The sequence below is a fragment of the Acanthochromis polyacanthus genome, chromosome 23, assembly GCF_021347895.1.
Source record: "Acanthochromis polyacanthus isolate Apoly-LR-REF ecotype Palm Island chromosome 23, KAUST_Apoly_ChrSc, whole genome shotgun sequence".
Classification (NCBI taxonomy): domain Eukaryota; kingdom Metazoa; phylum Chordata; class Actinopteri; family Pomacentridae; genus Acanthochromis; species Acanthochromis polyacanthus.
In genome coordinates this window covers 2,188,865-2,209,238 of record NC_067135.1, presented here as the reverse complement: position 1 = coordinate 2,209,238, position 20,374 = coordinate 2,188,865, and the positions used below count along the sequence as shown (strand labels likewise).

General features: G+C 37.2%; 1 protein-coding gene across 1 annotated transcript; it reads left to right on the top strand.

The window, feature by feature from the left end:
* The first annotated feature begins 3,394 nt into the window (after positions 1 to 3,394).
* Positions 3,395 to 12,533, top strand: LOC110968243 (uncharacterized). The gene is made up of 10 exons (XM_022218082.2): positions 3,395 to 3,911; positions 5,983 to 6,066; positions 6,345 to 6,451; positions 7,297 to 7,420; positions 8,830 to 8,874; positions 8,987 to 9,066; positions 9,142 to 9,232; positions 9,319 to 9,417; positions 10,139 to 10,297; positions 11,769 to 12,533. Exons 1-10 carry the CDS (start codon positions 3,881 to 3,883, stop codon positions 11,903 to 11,905), a joined length of 957 nt encoding a protein of 318 aa, XP_022073774.2. The 5' UTR covers positions 3,395 to 3,880; the 3' UTR covers positions 11,906 to 12,533.
* The last annotated feature ends 7,841 nt before the right edge of the window (positions 12,534 to 20,374 follow it).

Below are 20,374 nucleotides of genomic sequence, written 5' to 3'. Positions count from 1 at the left end.
AACGCTGTCTACCGTATAAGTTGTTTCAAATTTAGTGCTTGTATGACAGTTTTCCAGATATCTGCTCCATCAGATGCCATAAACTGCTGTTATTACAGTCTGACATGTTCTTTGCTTTCCAAGACGAAAATATAAAATAATAAAACAGCTGAGCACAAATGTAACACCGGATGGAAAATGGTTGAGTGTAATCTGGGGTTTTCAGAGTTTTTGTCTGAGCTATCTTTGAAAATTTTGATTTTAATTTATCAAAGATTCTGTTGCGCAAACTTGGATCTTCGATGTTTGAGGTAGTGAAGGTTGATCGAGGTGATTTTTAACTGACCAGTGTGGACTTCAACCTCAGCCTGATTCTTTACTTACACCCACTAAAAAATAAATAAAGTTTAATAAATCCATGAAATAGCAGCAACAAAAAACAGGGAAGTTTACACCTCACCTACTGTAAATGAATACATTGTTGGCAATAAAAACGCAACGTCTTTTTGATGCACGGACAGTTTTATTAACAACTATTCAAATGTGATGCAAACCCATTTTCCCTTAGTTTTATTTTTTTATTTTTGTCAAAATACTAAAATGAACGTTTGCATTTATCTTGAGGTCTTTGTGAAGAAATGTTGTGATGTTTTATGAACATGCTGTTATATTTTTAATGGTTTCTTCTTCTTCTGTTTCTTTACTCGCAGCTGCGATGAACATTTTCCCGAAGGAAGCAGCAAACCTCTGCCTGTCCGCTGTTCTGCTGGTCTTATTCATCATATGACAGTCCAACATCGTGTGGTTTTGTTATTTTATCATATTTTATTATGTTGTTAAACAGAGTTTAATGTTGTCCAGCTGAATGACTTCAGTGTCCGTCCGTTTGCAGACGATGTTCTTTTATGTCTCTAATTCTCTCATAAACTGTTTACCTGAACAGTAAACTGACCTTTCTCTGTTTATTTCATCCATCTATCCATCCATTCTCTATACACCGCTTTATCCTCACTAGGGTCACGGGGGGGTGCTGGAGCCTTCTGTTTATTTCAGTCATTTCTAATTAAAATTCATTAAAGTTCAGCAGAAAGATTTTCTAATAATAATCTTCATTTATAAGCAGTTTTACCAGTTTTGTTCCATAAATGTTGTTTTGTGTCCATTTTTTCTTTTGTATCTCAGTTGTGTGGTTTTGTGTCCTGATTTTTGTTGCTTTTGTAATTTGGTGTCATCTTTGTGTCATTTTGTTTCTCGTTTGTGTGGTTTTGTGTCCTTTTTTTAAACATTTTTTTGTAGCTTTATGTCGTTTGCGTTATATGTGTCGTTATTCGTCTCACTTTCTGTTGTATTTTTTGTCATTTTGTGTCTTATTTGTGTTGATTTGTGTCTCATTTCTGTTGTTTTGTGTCTTGTTCCTGTCGTTTTGTCTTGGTTTTGTAATGTTGTGTTGTAATGTTGTGCCATTGTTTCTTATTTGTATCTTACTTGTGCCTCCTAATTGTTGTTTTGTCTTGTTTTAGTAGTTTTGTGTCTTATGTGTGCCCATTTTGTGTCTTGTTTGTGTCGTTTGGTTCCTAATTTACATGGTGACTGAAAACAAATGGACTAGAACTGCTCCGTTTGTGTGTTTTTGGAAGATTTTTCCGTTTGTTGTCGTTTTGTGTCTTGTTTAGGTTGTTTAGTGTGACTCTCTTTTGTTGGCGTCTTGATTTGTGTTGTTTTCTGTCTCATTTTTTTGTCTTGCTTGTGTCATTTTGTGTGTAATTCTTTGTCCATTTGTGTCTAATTTCTCTTTCCTATCTCAGCTGTGTGGTTTTGTGTCTCATTTGTGTTATTTTCTGCCAGACTTTTTGTCCATTTGTGTCTGTTTTAGTTCCTGTATGCAGTTGTGTGGTTTCATCCAACAGCTTTGTCATTTTGTGTCTTTATTTGAGTCTCTTTGTCTTGTTCTTTAGTAATTCTGTGTCACGTCTGTGTCATTTTGTGCATCATTTGCATAATTTTGTGTCCACTCCGTCTCAGTTTTTGTCATTGTGCGTTTAATTTTTTTGGCGCCAACAGAAAGCAGAACGGTTTTGTTGTGTGGTTTTAAAAGCAGGTACTGAAGTTTTAAAGCTTCTGTTTGGGAGGACAGAAAGTGAAGCAGCTTCCTGTCGAGTTCTGTGGTCGATGACTCGCTTCCTGAAACTTTTACAAGATGAGACGCTGAAGCCGAGAGCAGCTAGACGGAGGTGAGAAAAGTCACGGTCATGAGTTAGACTGAGAGAAAACCTACGTTAGTTTACAGCTTTAACTTTAACTAGTCCAACAACTTACTGCTATTTTACTGTTTGTTGTCACATTACAGATCATATTCAGTAAAATCACAGAAAAAATGAATTAATTTACATGTTAACTCTAGAAACATCCTGTTATTAATTCGTTCTTTATGTTCGACTGCACACTTAAACTACTTTACTGAAGCTAAATCAAGCAAAAAAAGATTATTTTCACATATTTGTAGCTATTTGAATGAAAATCGCTGACTAATTCTGTCACTGCTAAAAAAAATAGAAAATATCGAGTAAAACCACAAAAGATCAATTTATATTAATAAACCAGGGCAAACTGGAAATAGATACATCCCCTATCAAAAGTTTTAGGACGCTTTCTCATTCAAATGAATGAGAAAGCGTCCTAAAACTTTTGACAGGGGGTGTAAACAGATATTCTACGTCCTTTAGGGGAAAATCAGGGTCAGTTCCTGAAAACTGATCTGACAGATTTAAAGTCTGCTAAAAATATCTCATTTTACACGTACTTCCTGTTATTTTCACGGGATATATTTTCACACTCATTAACGGTAAAACCTTGGAAAAACTGATTTTTGATGCGACATTCAGAGTTTTAGTCCATTTGTTTTCAGTCACCACGTAAATTAGGAAGCAGACGACACAAAATGAGACGCTAAACAACACAAATGAGCCAAAATGACACAAATGAGACACAAAACAACTAAAACAAGACACAAAATGGAACAAAAAAGGCACAACATTACAAAAATAAGACCAAAAACACCACAAATCAGACAAAAATTAATACAAATGAGACGCTAAACAACACGAATGAGCCAAAATGACAGAAATGAAAGAGAAAATCACAACAAGACACAAAACAACAAAAATGAGATGCAAAATTAAACATGACACAAATCAACACAAATGAGACAAAATCACAAGAACAAGTCAACAAAACAACAAACAAGAAACAATTTTACACACATAAGACACACAATGACAGAAATGAGAAACAGAATAAAACAAATGAGGCAAAAATGACACAAACAAAAGACAAAATGACAAAAATAAGACACAAAACAGCTAAAACAAGATGCAAAACAGCACAAATAAGACAAGAAATAATACAAACAATGCATAACACAACAATTAGGAGACAAAAGTGAATACAAACGAGACACAAAACTGCTAAAACAAGACAGAGTAAACCCTGTAACAGTGTTTGAAGACATTAAAACGCTGATTTGTTGTATTTAATATGCCAGTAAAATCCATTTTGTCTGCAGTGTCTTCCAGGATGTTTAGTGTTTGAATCCTGAACTCTGAGTTTGTTTTTCTTTCATTTCTGCATAACGTCTGGAGATTGAAATGATTCATGAACGACTCGAATGTTTAAACCAAAGTCATCGCAGCGCAACGAGGAAGAGGAAAGAGCTGAAGGTCGAGCAGGAAGACGAGGAAGAAGAAGAACTGAGAGGCGATCAGAAGCGAGAGCGCCGAGGAGGAAGATCTAAAAAAATAACAAAAGAGGAACAAAATCCAGAAAATAAAAGAGAAACTCTGCAGCTCAAAGAGGATCTAAAAACCGAGAAGGTAAATCAGAGAGGAGCCGGTTTGAGACGACCATGAGGCTGAAGAGTCGACTCTGTTTCCTGGGTGAGTTCAGACCGACTAAACACCAACAACCTCCTCAGATCCTCCTGCTTCTGGATCTGCAGCAGCTTTTATTTAAGTTTTACCTTCATACTGTGAATATTTTCAGGTTCCAGGTCCATAGAGGAGGGTCTGATGAAGTGATGAGGCTCAGAAATGATGGAAAAGTCCACAAAAAATGGATTTTAAGTCTTTTTAGACCAGTTTTGACTCACTGGGACAACTTTTGCAACAACATTTTGCCATTTTGGACATTTTTTTTGTGCAGTTTTTAAAACGTTTAGAGTCACTTTAGACAATTTTTAGTATTTTTGAGTTCTTCATCGGGCAGAACAACATGTTCCAAGATGACAGCTTTGGTTTGATCTGAAAAAATGTGACGGACTTTTTTTCCCCATTGTTTTCTCTAACTTTGAGTATCAGTATTATGGGATGTATCGCAGTTTGAACAGTAAAACTGCAGCAGTTTAGTGTCACAGAGTTCCCTGGATGTGTTTCTGTTTTCTGATAATTCACCACAAAACACTTTGTGTTGTCTGTGAAGTTCAAAGGTCTTCAGTGTTTTCTTAGAGGGATTCTGCAGATTGAAGAGAGTTTGGTAACTCGTTCCACCACAGACTAGAAGAGTCCAGACATCGACCTAACACCCAGCTGTGTGGTTGGATCAGGCGCCTTTTACTGTAGACCTGAATGAGTGTTCAGCTAGAAGCAAGAAGCTCATGTACCAGAGTAAAAATATGACTGGATTAGAGAACAGTTGTTCCACAGAGTGTCCAGAAGATGATCCTGGAATCAAATAGTGATGATGGTAAATAGGTTTTCTAACTATTTACAGTCAAACAACAACAACAAAACATAAACTATAAAACGTGAAACTAAAAGAAAAAGCAGCATCCAGCTAACTGTTGATCTTTCGTGAAGACCGGCATTGAAAAAACCAAGTGGCTGAACTCTGAGGGGTTGGTCCTGTTTCTCCTCTGTTCTGATCTGCTCTGTGAACACTTGGACTTCCACCAGCTCAGTGGGTCAGCACTCCTCCAGATATGATCTCACTTCCAGCGTTACATCTGCTGATGGGTTCTTCTTGTAGTGCCACAAGTCGGTCATTCTTCAGAGAACCTCCAAACAGCAGATGCTTGTGGTCCTCTTATGGCGCTCTGCTGTAGAGGAGCTGACCGGTTGATCTTCTGTCTGAAGAGCTTCATCAAAAGCTCTACTGTCATGCAGGCCAGCTTTTTCAATCTTGGGTCAAGAAGGGCGGTTTCTGTCAGAACACTGTTTTATTTAATTCTATGGATTTTCTCTCCATGGATGGTCAGAGAACATCTTTTCCTGTGTTTCCTCTGGTCTGCTGCTTTTAGAGACGGTTCCTTCATGACCAACGCATCACTAAAAATGATCCTTTTAATGTCTACAACTTGTTCTGACCAACCACTTATCACACATGCCGATATGAGCCTTAAAATTTACCCAGAATGCACTTTGTAAAGCTTTCTCTGATGGATTATCAGAAACAGAAACACATGCAGGGAACCAATGATTGTTTCTGGGACTCTGTTATTAAACTGCTGCAGTTTTACTGTAAAACTACGATACATCCCATAATACTGATGCTCAGAGTTAGAGAAAACAGTAAAAAAAAAAGTCCATCAGCTTCTCAAATCAAATCAAAGCAGGAATCTTAATGTTTGCATCATTTCTGAGCCTCATCACTTCATCAGTGATAAATCTGGACCTGCTTCTATGAACTTCAAGGACCTAAAACTCTGAAAATATTCACAGTTTGAAGGTAAAACTTTGCTTTCTTATATAAAGTTACTGTAGATTTAAAAGGACAGCTGATTCTGAGGAGGTCAGAACATTTTTGACCATCATGAAGCTGAAAATCTGCAGAATATTTCACATCTTCTCTCTCTGATAAATGGGTTAATTTGGTGATTTTTTTTATGGATACCTTCAACCTGCTGGTAGCTCAGATGTTTACAGATGTTTCTGTGTGTTCAGTCATCGTGTTTCTCTGCTAACAGTTTGGACTCTCAGTGTGAACTTCAGTTTTTCTCTCTTTGTGTCTCAGTTCTGGTGATTTCTTCGGTGTCGAGAGGAGAAGTAAACCAAACTGCAGTTCCTCCAACAGCTGCCGAGAAAGTGGAGAATGAAGGTACGGTGGAATCAGAACCTCTACAAAACCCATCTGTTCATCATCTGTTCATTTAACTCACTCTATTCATGCTGATTTTACAGATAAATGTGTGTACAAGTAAAAAAAAACAAAAAAAGATTTTACTGACATTTAAAATGGAAAATACTGATACACTCTGGGGATCGAAGCTATACTCTCCACCCGTCGGTCATTCGTTCTTATTTCCTGTTCCTTTTCTGTGTTTTCTAACTTCCTGTCCTGAAACTCATCAGTCTCATTCTGTTTTGTGTCTTCAGATTCCCCCATTCCTACGGTTCCACAGCCTCAGGATGACACCAGAAATGACACTAACAGCTCCAGAGCAACCAATCAGAGCCTAGTACCAATGGGGACGGTTTCCACGGTAACACGGTCCACTATCTCATAGTTCCTCGGTACCTGCAGCGGTTAAAACAGTCACTAAGCCAATGATTCTCGTTCATATCAGTCACCATTCTAACGGAACTCATGTGGAGCACATTGAAAGCACTTTGAATTATGAAGAGATTGGACTGTGTGTCAAAAGAAGCTGGAAAAACTAACGTGCTTACATGCTAACATGCTAACGAGCTAACATGCTAACATGCTACTGGGCCGTTTAAAGAGCAGCTGTTGTCGGTTAAATATTTTAGTTATTAAGAAACTCGCTTAATTACATTCACACATGCTACAAAAAATAAATACATGAAAAAATAAGAAATACATTTTTTTTAAAAATGTGGAAATCTGTCAGGAGAGATACTAAAAAATATGATGTAAAAAATGGTAGAACATTAAAAGATTTTTCTTTACTTGTCTGTAATTTAAAGTGTCAATAAATCTATCATAACTATTAAAAATCACCGAAAAAAGTGTAAATTTACGTTAAATGTAAGAAAACAGGCAGAAAAATATCATTTCAGAGCGATATGATCCTGTTTTTAAAAATTATGTTCATTAAACATGTTTTAAAACCCAGTTTTGTTAAAATAAAGATAATTTAATTATAAAATGAATCATAAAATTACTAATTTACACGTTGACATGACATGAGCAATTTGATCTTTTACAATGTGCGACCATAAAACCACACTTTAACTGTATTTAAATCAGCTAAAAACATGATTTTGCTCATATTTTTCCAGTATTTAAATGTTAAATTATTGTGTTCTTATTTAATGTTTATTTTCTGACACTTTGTTGTTTTGTTGTAATTTTTCTCTTTTACAGCCTGTAGCAGAAACGACAAGTAATGAAACGACAACTGAAGGCTCGACGCCACAGCCTCCAACCTCCGATCGCGAGACAACGGTTTCTATGACGACGGGTACACCACCCATCGTACCCAGCGACAGTAGGTTACCTAGGTTACCGCCTCCAACTCACAGCTCGTCTTCCTGCGTGTCAAACCACAGCCGTGACTACGATGTTCTATAAACGTCAGCTGACAAACACTCGACTGGAGCTTCACCGAGACACAAAGAGAACCACAACACACACCGTCTGCAACATTTAGCCTGAAACAACAAACTAACAGCAGCACTCATCAGTCAGTCACATGTTAAACAGTGGAAATGGATCCGTTTTTAGGAAGAGAGCATCGAGAAACCACCAGTTCAACATCTGATTACATTACATTAGATTTATTACATTATATTTACTATCACTGTTATTATACAATAAGCCTATAATAACTGTCAATAACAATAATTATTATTATTGTTAGTAGTAGTAGGAATAATAATAATAAATATCAGTGCTTTTTATATAAAATTATACATCACATTTAATGTGATCCAAAATGAACAGTCTGTTGTTGAACTGGGAATCATTCAATCAAGTATTTACATGTTTCATTATTATTTTTTAGATTATTGAATGCTGAATATAAAAGATTATTAAATTATATTATGCATAAGACGTTTTGCACGTTAAAATCGGGAAAACAAATGTATTTGAAATATCAAAAATGACTGTAATTTATGTGTTTTCAGTGAGTTCTCTGTGTTTTTTGTGTCGTAGCTGCCGGAATATTCCTTATTATATTATTATATTAATTATAAATTGTCCATATTAGACTCAGCTGTCTGTATTATTATTAATACACATATTATTATGATATTACATCACAGATTATTATATAATATAACCATATTTATTAAAATTAATGTTATGTATTACATATACACCTGTCAAAAGTTGTAGGACACTGTCTCATTCTAATAAAGTAGAACCTGTCCTACAACTTCTGACAGGGGGTGTATTTCATCATATGGATGTGATCAGGGCAGGACTCTGATCATACATGTAAAGTTTCAGGCAGATTGGAGCATGTTCAGGGCATTTACACAGCATTTGGAATTTCATGGCGAAGGATCAAAATTCCAGAGGCCGCCACGGACACGCCCTTTGACTTTGGAAAAAGATTTTAATAACTTTGGATCATTAAGGCCTCCTGTATGTACTGGCCCAATTTGAGGTGAATTGGAGTTTCCCCCTAGGAGGAGTTCACTCTAGAAAAAAATGAGAAATGGGCAAAATCTGACATTCAACGCAAAATAGCTCACTTCCTGTTGGGTTTGGAATGTGGCTGTCACTGACTTTTTGTTCAGCCTGATGTGCTGCATATGTGTACCAAATGTGGTAGATACACCCCCTGTCACAAGTTGTAGGACAGGTTCTACTTTATTTGAATGAAAACGTGTCCTAAAACTTATCTTGTATAAGTTTAATCTGAATGAGTGAATCTGCTGTTTGTTTCAGTAACAACTGCTGAGGGGGGATATGGAAATGGTCCATCCTCCTGGGGTGAGAACCTTTCTGTTTATTTTAAGTCATACTATACTATTCTGCTATGTACTACGCTATTCTATACTCTACCAGTGCGTTTCCAAACGTTGTGTTAAATGCGTGTTTCCAGCGTATGTCTTCCTGGTCATCATCATCCTGGTCATCATCGTTCTGTGTGTCATCCTCTACTTCCTCCGCAGAGCCTCCAGGGTGAGAAACTGAACCACAATAACGACTCAGTGTGTTAAATTCAGACTCCTGAACTGTTCTCGTTTGTCCGTCCAGACGTATTCCTTCGACCTGCACCGTCCCAGTCCGGTGGATCACCTGAACCTGCCCATCGGCACCTTTGAGCCGGTTTACCTGGACGACCTGGGTGTGTTTCTGTGGATGGAACTGGACTCCAGCTACAGTAAAGTGGTCCGATTCCTTCCTCATGTGTTTCTGTGTGTTTTATCTCAGAGCGACCGACTCCTAAAGAAACCACGACGACAGACGAAGCTCCTCCGGCTGCCAACGGAACCAATCTGACGGACGAGAAGTCCTCGGGTGGACACAACGGTAGGAGAACTGACTGCTTACCTGACCTGGTTCCACATGTTCCCATCATGTTTAACAGGAGTCATTCTGGACACGTTTTAGGTCCTTTTGGTGAAGCTTCAGGTCAATCTGTAGAAAGATTTTTGTTATTTGGGATCATTTTTGAGTAAATTTGTACAAATTCTGAGTCAATTTGCACAAATATTGAATGAGTTTGGACACATTTCAAGCAATTTTGCACAAAGTTTGAGGAATTCTGAAGAAATTTAAGTCACTTTAGACAAATATTGAGTTCCTGGACAAATTTAGTTATGTTTCACCAATTTGGGATCATTTTATAGAAGTTTGTAAAAGTCTTTTGTCATTTTGGACACGTTTTAAGTAATTTTGGACAAATTTTAAGCTATTTAGGACAAATTTAAAGTAATTTTGGAAAGGTTTCAGGTCATTTTGGATCTTTTTTTCACTTTGAGCGAGTCTTAAGGAGACTGGACAATTCTGAGTAATTTCGGAGAATTTACTATGATCATTTCAGACGCATTTTGACATCCTTTCGGTGAAACTTCAGGTCAGTTTAGGCCGGAATAAATCAGGTTTTGGATTTTTTATAGGTGCAGACACCATAAGAATTAAACATTAGAATAAAACAGTCAAACATGGCCTCAGAATAACTGAAATGTTGTAAAACCACAGACAAATGAAATGATATATCACTTTAAATGTGTTCTCTTGCTGTGTGCAGATGCTCAGGAACATCTGGACGTAAATGGTTTGGAGACGTCACCCACCAGTAACCCCAGTAACACCAGCGTGTCGTCGGACGGTGACCCGGTGGAGCCCCTGGACGGTCCCAGTCTGATGTTCGCCGAAGAGCAGCAGAACGAGAACAACAACAATCCCTGTAAGAGCAGGGATTAGCTTATGCTAAGCTAACTGTAGTAATATGAGCAGGGATTAGCTTATGCTAAGCTAACTGTAGTAATATGAGCAGGGATTAGCTTATGCTAAGCTAACTGTAGTAATATGAGCAGGGATTAGCTTATGCTAAGCTAACTGTAGTAATATAAGCAGGGATTAGCTTATCCTAAGCTAACTGTAGTAATATGAGCAGGGATTAGCTTATGCTAAGCTAACTGTAGTTATAAGAGTAGGGATTAGTTTATGCTAAGCTAACTGTAGTAATATGAGCAGGGATTAGCTTATGCTAAGCTAACTGTAGTAATATGAGCAGGGATTAGCTTATCCTAAGCTAACTGTAGTAATATGAGCAGGGATTAGCTTATGCTAAGCTAATTGTAGTAATAAGAGCAGGGATTAGCTTATGCTAAGCTAACTGTAGTAATAAGAGCAGGGATTAGCTTATCCTAAGATAATTGTAGTAATATGAGCAGGGATTAGCTTATGCTAAGCTAACTGTAATAATGAGAGCAGGGATTAGTTTATGCTAAGCTACCTGTAGTAATAAGAGAAGGGATTAGTTTATGCTAAGCTAACTGCAGTAATGTGAAGGGTAATTTAGCGTTTTGAGGATGTCAGTACAGTACACAGCTACTAGCATGCATGCTAACGTTTAATGATTTAGTTTTGGGCATATTAGCAACAAAAACTAACTTTCGTCACTGCTTTTTATTATTTTGAGGCAAAACAGGACCTTAGGCTGTCTAACAACATAATCTGTGCATTCATGAGCATTCATTTTATTACTTTCTGTTTCACTGTAACTCAAAATTACTGGAAACCTGATCAAAATGTATTAATATTTCTATTATGTAAAAATACATTTATAAAAATAAATTCATATTAATTCATAACAAGCTAAAAAATGTCCAAAAAGGACTCTAAATGTGCACAATACTTCAAAATATGCCCAAAATGAACTAGGAATTGTCCAAAATGATTCAAAGTTTGTCCAAAATGACCTCATTACTGTCCAAAATGAATAATTAGTGTTAAATTTCTCAATATATTTTCAAAAGAGGTTAAAATTTACCCCAAAAACAGGTTAAATTTGTCATAATTTAGTCAAAATTGTGCACAATAACTTTAAATGTGTCCAAACTAACTCAAAATTACTGGAAACCCAATCAAAATTAGTACATTACTCACTGGTCCAAAATGACTCAACACTGGTCCAAAATTATTCAATATTTGTCCAAAATGACCTCATAACTGTCCAAAATTACGAATTAGTGTTAATTACTGTTGTTCTAAAATGACTTAAAATTCACTCAAAAAACCTAAATATTGTCCAAAAAGGGCTTTAAATGTGTGAAACGGCTCAAAACAGCCTATGATAGAAGAGAGTGGTGCATTTCAGTGACGTTTTGGCCGATGTGAACCTAACATGTCCTTTCTCTGTCTGTGCTGTCCAGCGGTTTGTTCCAACGAGCCGTTCGTGGAGATAAATCTGGATGAACCGGCCTGGTGTGATCAGCTGCTCACCTCCCCTGAAGCTCCGTCGTCCGTCCTCCCGTTCTCTCCTTTCTCCTTCTCCTCTTCCTCCTCTTAGCGTCTCACCGGAGGCCAAACTCACATCTGTCTTCAAGTCAAACTAAACGTTCAGATCAGGAGGTCGCTTTGATCCAAGGATCTTCTTCTGTTCCAGTTTTCACGTCAAAACACGACATTTTACCCAAACCGTGTCCAGCAACAGTCAGTACATCGCTGTGGAACGTCATCTAAAATGTTTGTCTAAGATCAACAGCTGAGTGTTAGTAGTAATCTGATTACTGTCATGTGTTAGAGTAGATTCACCGCTGGTTTCTCAAACTGCAGTTAGTTTCTGTAAATACTGTTTGACATTCTGTTAAATTCTGTTTGTGATGCTGGATGTTTCTGTGTGTTAGAAGATGAAATGTGTCGACTTTTATTTTTCTTTTTGATAAAAAAACAATCAAACTGACTAGAATTACAAAAATGAACATTTTAATGCAGCATCTGACTTCATTTAGAAAACATCAAACTGACAGACTGATACAATAATAATAATGATAATAATAATAATAATAATAATAATAATAATGAGCTGCTGGTTCAGTGTTAAATGGCTGACATTAAAGTGTTTTCTCTGTGGTTTGCATTTTTGTGTTGTGATAAATGTGAATTTGGTGAAAAAATAAAACTAAACTTTGCTAATTCTTGTATTTGTACGTTTCTCTCATTATTAGAAACATTATAATCCTCTAATTAACATCAGAAATAATAGATCTGGCTGAGTTTTCACACCTGGAATCTGTTTCCACGCAGTCTGACTGTGTTTCTTTAAATCCCGTCTGGTTTCCTGATGAAGCTGCAGTGGTCAGAATATGTAGATTTCCTCCACTAGGTGGCGCTAAAGATGCTTCGAACAGAACAGGCTTGTCAGGCTGTCCATCATGACTCAATAACTCTGTAAAACAAGTTAAATGAGTCTGAAATGACTCAATAACTGTCCAAAATAACTAATTTGTGTTAAATTTCTCTAAATATGTACAAAACAAGTTAAAAATTGTCTTAAATTGGTCAAAATGTGTCAACAGTAACTCAAAATTACTGAAAACCAAATCAAAATGACTTCAAATATTTTCAAAACAAGATAAAATTGATCAAAATGAATTAAAATTGACTCATAACAAGTTAAAAATAGTCTAAAATGACTCTAAATGTGCAAAATAGCTTAAAACATGCCCAAAATGGACTAAGAATGATCAAAAAAAATCGAAATTTGTCCAAAGTGACTCTAAATGTAGCTCAAATTAAGCCCAAAATGAACTAACAATTTTTCATAATGACTGAAGAAAGCAGACGGCAGAAAAAAAATCATATTTCACAAGAACAAAGTGGTCTGTTACGACTGATTTACCCTCTAAATGTGTTCATTTATGCAGACGACTGATACTCTAAACATGCATTTAACAAGAAACAGAAGCTGGTCTTCAGGGTAAAAAATGAACAAATTAGTGTCACTTTAGAGTTTTTAACTGTTTTGTTCGATACGGTTAAACATGGAAACAAGAACTCTGGTCTGAGATCAGCTGCTGGGTCGTGTTCTGGAGGAAAAACTCAGCAGAGTCTCAGTTTGGAAGTTTGAAAAGAAATAAATCAGACTTATCTGAACCACAAACTGGTCTGGACCAGATCAGTCTGGACCAGAACCTTCATCCAGCTCATGGTGGTTCCTCTCCAACAGACAGTTGAAGCTGGTTGGTTCCTTCCAGCTTCCAGGTGAGTCTCCTTCAGCAGGTGGAAGCTGCTCCTCCACAGTCTTCATGGAGTCACAGCGCCCCCTGCTGCTGTGGAGGATCACTGAAGGCTTGAACTTCTGGTTTGTCACAGTCACACAGAAACACACGTGGTAGTTGATGAGGGTGATTCCAGAACAGGACATTTTACACCCACCCATGAAAATTCAAATAATCCATGTAGAAAACACTAAAACATGCAGTTGTTGTGGAAATTTATGAAAACTAGGAGGAAAGAATGATTCAAGATATTTTTAAAACACCAAATAAGTCTGGAGTTCCCCCTAAAATAGACTTTTCTAGAAAACCATCACAGTTTCTAATCCTGCACTCTGAGTCACACAGAGCCCAAAACTCAGTTCACTCAAATATTTTAACTGAATTTTGGGATTAATATCCATCATCATACCTGGAAAGTTTTCTAGTTTCAGCCTCAAAAAAACCTGTGAAGACATTTTCAAGCTTCAGTATGTTCAGAAATAAAACTCCACAGACACGTTGAGGACAGAATAGTTTATTCAACTGGAAGTATAAAGTTCATGAGTAAAATGGTCAGAAAGTCTATTATTTTTAACAGTTTTTAACTAGCTTATTGAAGATTTGACCTGTTGTTAAATTACAAATAATATCTATTAAATCAAAAATCTTGTTTTTTTACAAACAGTAATTGTTCTTCTACAATGTGTGACCAAAAAGTACAGTTTTACTGTATTTAAATCAGCAAAAAATGAGGGTTTTACACATATCTGCTATTATTTTCACAGTTTTGAAGATAGATTAGACAGACAGACAGACAGACAGATAGATAGATAGATAGATAGATAACAGGTTAGTAACGAGATTAACATTCACATTAAAGCTTAGTATATATTAGCATAAAGTGACGCTCTCCAACACTGTAAACTTAAACCCCTGAAGTCCTTGAGGATGGACTGGAGGCTGCTGAGGTCACCATAAAGGTCTGAAGTCCAGTTTCTTCAGACTGAGTCCCGTAGGTTCTGTTGTTTAGACTTTGCAAGCATCTCGACATCAGATTTGATCTATTTTTTTGCATCCAGACACCAAACAGAATCAGTAAAACTAATGCAATTACTGACAGTCCAATTGGTAAACTGGTCCAGCTTCCACTGTCTGGGTTTACTAGTTGAGGCTGATCAGCAGCTGTTGGACATAAAAACATCTGTAAACAACTGAAAGTGTCCACAATTATATGATACATTTATAAAACTGAACTTGAATCTAACCAGGAGTTCTTATTCATGGAAAATCCATCGTGTTAGCGCATTGTGTGGCTAATTTGGCTAACATTAGCATTAGCTTTAACCGTAGCACTGAAGGACATTCAGATATGGTGGAAACTTTAGGCTGCTTAGTCTTCATACACTGCCAACATCTGAGGAACGGAGCTTCCAGTGGAATATGTTTAATACTAATATGACTAACATTAGGGGCTGCTCAGCGGCGTAGTGGTTAGCACTTTTGCCTTGCAGCAAGAAGATCCCTGGTTTGAATCCCAGGGTGGGCCCAATAAAATTGCCAAGAAATTGGGAAGAGATACTAGGACCATCAAAAAGTATATCAAAAACAGTCAAGATGGCAGAAAAGGCAAGTTGAAAAGAAAAGAAGAATGTTACCATCAAAGGATCTGAGAAGAATTAAGCGAGAAGCAGGAGTATTGGGAGTAAATTTCTCTGACAGCAACTGAACTATTTGGCTCTTTTCTGTAGCCGTAAAGTCCGTTTTTTTTTGTCCCATTTAGATGAAAGCTAAAACTGACCTAATAATTTGGCACATGCACTTTTGACACGTGGTGATTTTCTTGCTTTAAATGTAATATAATTTGAAATGATGTCTGACAAATACAAAGTTAGTTTAGGAGAAGACTATTTAAAAGTGGGAAGGCCCAGACTTATTTTTAAGACTGTGTTTTGGACAAAAAACCTACTTGCCTAATAATTTGGCACAGGGTGTAAGCCAGAATACCAATAACCATCCCACTACAGAAAAACTCCAAGGACTAAGTGTGAAACTTCAACAATCACATGTGCAAAATCAATTTAATCACCAATCATTTACCAAAAGCAGGAAAAATCTGTAAAACATCAGCTTAAAAATGAATTATGCCCAATTTTCCTGAAAATGATTGCAAAGATTTTCTACTTTACTTCACATAAAGACATTTTGAACATAAAAGTGATGCAGAAAATGAGCAAAAAGTCAGTGTTAGAAGAACAAACCTGCAGGTCGCTGTGGAGCGTTGCAGGAGGAATTCACTTCCCTTTTCTCAGTCCTTTACTGTTCCTGCAGGAGATCAATAAGGTCGATCAGCAGACGATAAATGCTTGATTAGCTCAGCTCAGCTCAGGGAAACGAGCTCTGAAGTGCTGAGTAGCGTTTCAGTGCTACCTTCCTGGTTGTTATTCAAGACTGAAGGTGGCACGGAAACCACAAGTTCCTCCCTTCTTCAGCAGACTGGAGGAAAAAAATGAGGAAAAAATGAAAACATAAGCACACATCTGGTAAACAATGAGAGTAAAATGAGTAGGAAATAAATTAAAAAATTCAGTTTGTTATTTTCTATGTTTTTCCTCTTTGGGTTAATTATTGACATTTAGTAAAACCACAGAAAAAATATTAATTTACTTGTTGATGTAAAAATGTAAATAAAAAAAATCTGTTATTCTTTACTATGTGTGACCATAAAATGAGTTTTTACAGTATTTAAAGCTACTAAAAACAAAACTGAAATAGAAAATGTCATTATTTTACAAATATTTGCTGTTATTTGAAAGAAAAATAAGATCTAACAGAATTAAAAATGGTAAACATCTTTTAAAAACTCCTCTTTGACAGATTTCACTGATAATATCCAGTAAAATAAAATAAAAAAATAAGGGAAAAAAACAATCCAAAACTGTAGATAATGTCAACATTAAAATCAGTATTTTTCATAAAGAATCGTTTGTTTTTTCACATTTTATCATTTGTGTGCGAGTTCATTTTTAATTCTGATTTTTTTCAGATATTATTGCCAGATTTTTACAGTTTTTTATGCTCTTTTTTCTTTTCTTTTTTTACAGCAACTATCAAGAAAAAATATTTTTTCCCTGTGATTTTACTGGTTATTTTCTGTAGTTTAACCAAACAGGGACAATCAGTAAAAAACCAATGAATTGTTTAAAAATTACAGTTAAAAAATGTAAAATGTTACCGTGTGAAGCAGCAGATTTCCTTGTTTGTGTCCCGATGATACAAATGTCTGCTGGACTACAAAGATCCAGAATGAAGCGGTAAACTAACAGATAGCATGACAAACGACGTCACGCTCAGCAGTTCATCACTTCTCTAAAAAGATTCCTCACCTTTATCCTCATTTCACCGTCCTCCCAGCAGGTTCAGCTCATTTCCACTCCTCAGTCCTCTCAGTTCTGCTCACTTTAGAGTTTATTTGCATTTTCTTTGCTGCACAGAATCTCATTTAAACAGAGTTGGCCAATAAGTAACATTGTATTTATGAGATTTTTGTGCTTTTAGGTGTGACTTCAAACAAAAGTGAAACTGTTAATTCCTGCTGACAGATTCTCGTTTGACCTGATGTGACTCTGAGCTGACGGAAGCTCAACCACTTCCTGAAACAGAAGCTGAACTGAAACTAGGATGGCCATATTTTGATCACCAAAACCTGGACGTTCGTCCCGACAGCAAGACTCAAATGATACTCAGAGTTTAGTAACAACAAAACAATTAAATATTCGTGTATGAAAATGAAATTGTTCCTCACAGTTAACCATCTGCTTTAAATGAAGAATGAATGGTTTGAAAGTTGTTTTTTCCCCCCATGATCTCTCTGGTTTATGAAAAGACAAAAAAACATATGAAGAGTTCATTTGCAAAAACAGGTAACTCCGTTTTCAGAAAACTCATTTTTTTATTGTTTACTTGCGATAATAATAATAACACTAATAATTTATTTTTTCTCTGTTTTCTCATGCATTTTTCTACTGAGTAAAATCCACTCAACTTCAGTTTGATTGATATTACCTCAAGTAAACAATAAAAACGTTTTCTGAAAATTTATCAAAATGTTGTTTTCTGTTTTTGCAAATGAACTCTTCATATTCTGTGAAAAAATCTTGTAAAATTACTCAAAATTTGTCTAACATAACAAAAACTTCTCAAAAATTGTTCAGTTCTTGTCCAAAATGACTTAAAAATCTCTAAAATGACAAATAAAGTTGTGTTAAAATGCATCAAAAATGACTGGAGTGAAGAGGAGGCAGACACATGTGAGTTCTGGTTAAAAGTTTCACATCCACTGCAGGTGACACACTCCAAAAACCAACTCTGTTTTTTATTTATGCACCAACAAAAGACAACTATCAAAACAAATCCTCCTGTAAATCTGCTTGGTCTTCTTACTGCAGTGTTAAAAGAGAATAAAAGCCTGAAAATAAAAGCACTACTCACAATAAAAGCATTTATTTAATATTTAAAATAAAAAAGTACATTTATCAACAGACAGTATAAATATTTCAAAACATAAAGTCAGCGCTGATTATTCAGGTGAAGACTTTATGTATTTACAGCCTATGATCCACTGACATGAAGACCACAGAACGGTTCCTGCAGCGTTCATGTCAGCAGCACATGAAAACCCACATCTGGAAAACGTAAACCGAAGAGAATCAGGAACAGATTTAGTGAAAACAGTCACATTTAAAGTCCACTTTGAAACATCAGCGACAACATCTGTGATCACCTGAGCTTCAACAGCTCCTCCAGGCGGGTAAACCAGAACGCCGAGGTCCTGCCACCACGGAACCGGGTCGGTCCAGAACCAGAACTCTGCGCTGAAGCTTCTGCAGCAGAGCCAGGTGTGAGCTCACCTGCAGGTTCCCTTTGGAGCAGCTAGGGGGCGCCAGATCCTCGTTAGACTCAGGTGGGATGCCTGTGGAGGACCAGGCAGCAGGGGGTCAACAGAACCACCATCCCTGCTGCCACGGCAACCAGCAGCAAGGGTCTGACCGCCCTGCCAGGTTCTGGCGTCTCCGTAGAAGGTGTGGTTCTGACAGGAGCAGCTGTGGAGCACACAGGTGAGTCATTTACCTGAGCAGGAAGTGTTTGCTCACAGCTGAAGCTCCTAGCATCCTTTCTGAAATGCTGATTGTCACGTTTGACCCTGAGAACCTTCAGTCCAACTTTCACTTCCTGACTCTGAGCCCTGACGTCACATCAGATCAAAAAAAAACTCCCAGCTGTGCTTGGAAATTTACTGAAGCTTTTCTAATGTGGAAGTTTAGAGATTAAAATGTTTGTGTCTCCATGCTTTTGTCATCATTTTTTGTCTCTTTGTGTTTTTTGTGGTTGTTTTGTGTCTATTCGTGATTAGTTTATGTGTTTTGTGGTTGTTTTGTTTCTCGTGTCATTTTGTAGTTGTTTTGTGTTTCTTTGTGGTTGTTTTGTCTCTTTGTGGTTAAAATTTATGTTTGCTTTGTGTTTGTTTTGTGTCTTTTTGTGGTTGTTTTGTGTCTTTTGTGTTTGTTTTGTGGTTGTTTTTTGTCTGTTTGTGTCTTTTTGTGGTTGTTTTGTGTCATTTTGTGGTTGTTTTGTGTCTATTTGTGATTAATTTATGTGTTTTGTGGTTGTTTTGTGTCTGTTTTTGTCATTTTTTGTTATTTTGTGTCTTTCTGTGTCTCTTTGTTGTGGTTTTGTGCCTCTTTGTGGTTGTTTTGTGTCTTTGTGGTTAAAATTTATGTTTTTTTTGTGTTTGTTTTGTGCCTCTTTGTGGTAGTTTTGTGTCTCTTTGTGGTTGTTTTGTGTCAGACTGTGAACGTACCGGTGACGTTGAGCCAGAACTCTCTGACCTCCTTGCCTAACCCGGTGACCATCCTGCACAGGTACCGACCCGAGTCGTCGGTCCTGGTCCTGGACAGAAGCAGCCGGACTCGTCCTGCAGTCAGAGCCTCTCTGTCACATTGGACCCGTCCAGCAAACCGCTGGTTCTGAGGCTCCTCAGTGCTGTTGTCCAGGTGATAAAACACCTGCAGGTCAGGGAGCAGCACACAGTGGATCTTCAGGGAGGAGATGCTGAGGCCGGCTGTGGAGGTGAAGCTCCACTCCACGGTGACGTTGCTGCTCTCCTCAGCCTCATACTGTAAGGACTTGTTAAAGGACAGGACTCCTGGGAGGACAGAGGGACACGCTACTGAAGCTCTGGATGTCACAATGCAGCAAACAGTGAAATAAACATTTGTTTCTATCGCTGGACGTCACAACTTTTCTCTGAGGAGGATGCATGTTCAGATTCTGCAAAAGCATGAGGAGGACGTGCTGCAGTCGCACTTCCAGCCGTCTAATAATCCTGGTTAAAGTATGAATGAAGAACGGTTGAGGAAACGCTGCCCTGAGAGCTTTTTATTGCCACAGCGAGTCATGAACACAGTTAACTCAGCGTGACTCATATTTAAGCATCACATTCCAGAAGCCTCGTGTTCCCATGAGCTGACATTTATCAGTAAAATCAGACCCTCCCAGCGCTCTGATCACATACAGCCGCTTTCATGCTAACATGCTAACTGATGTTTAGCAGCTGGACGGTTCACTGAGTCATCAATGGTTGGAACATGTCACAATAAATTATACAGTCAAATGCAATACCATGACAGGTAAGCAGCAGTAGAAATGACAGTCAACTTTATAAAAGCTAATAACTGTTTTAGTACTATTTTACCCTGGGAAAGCTGTAAACGGTTTTCAGC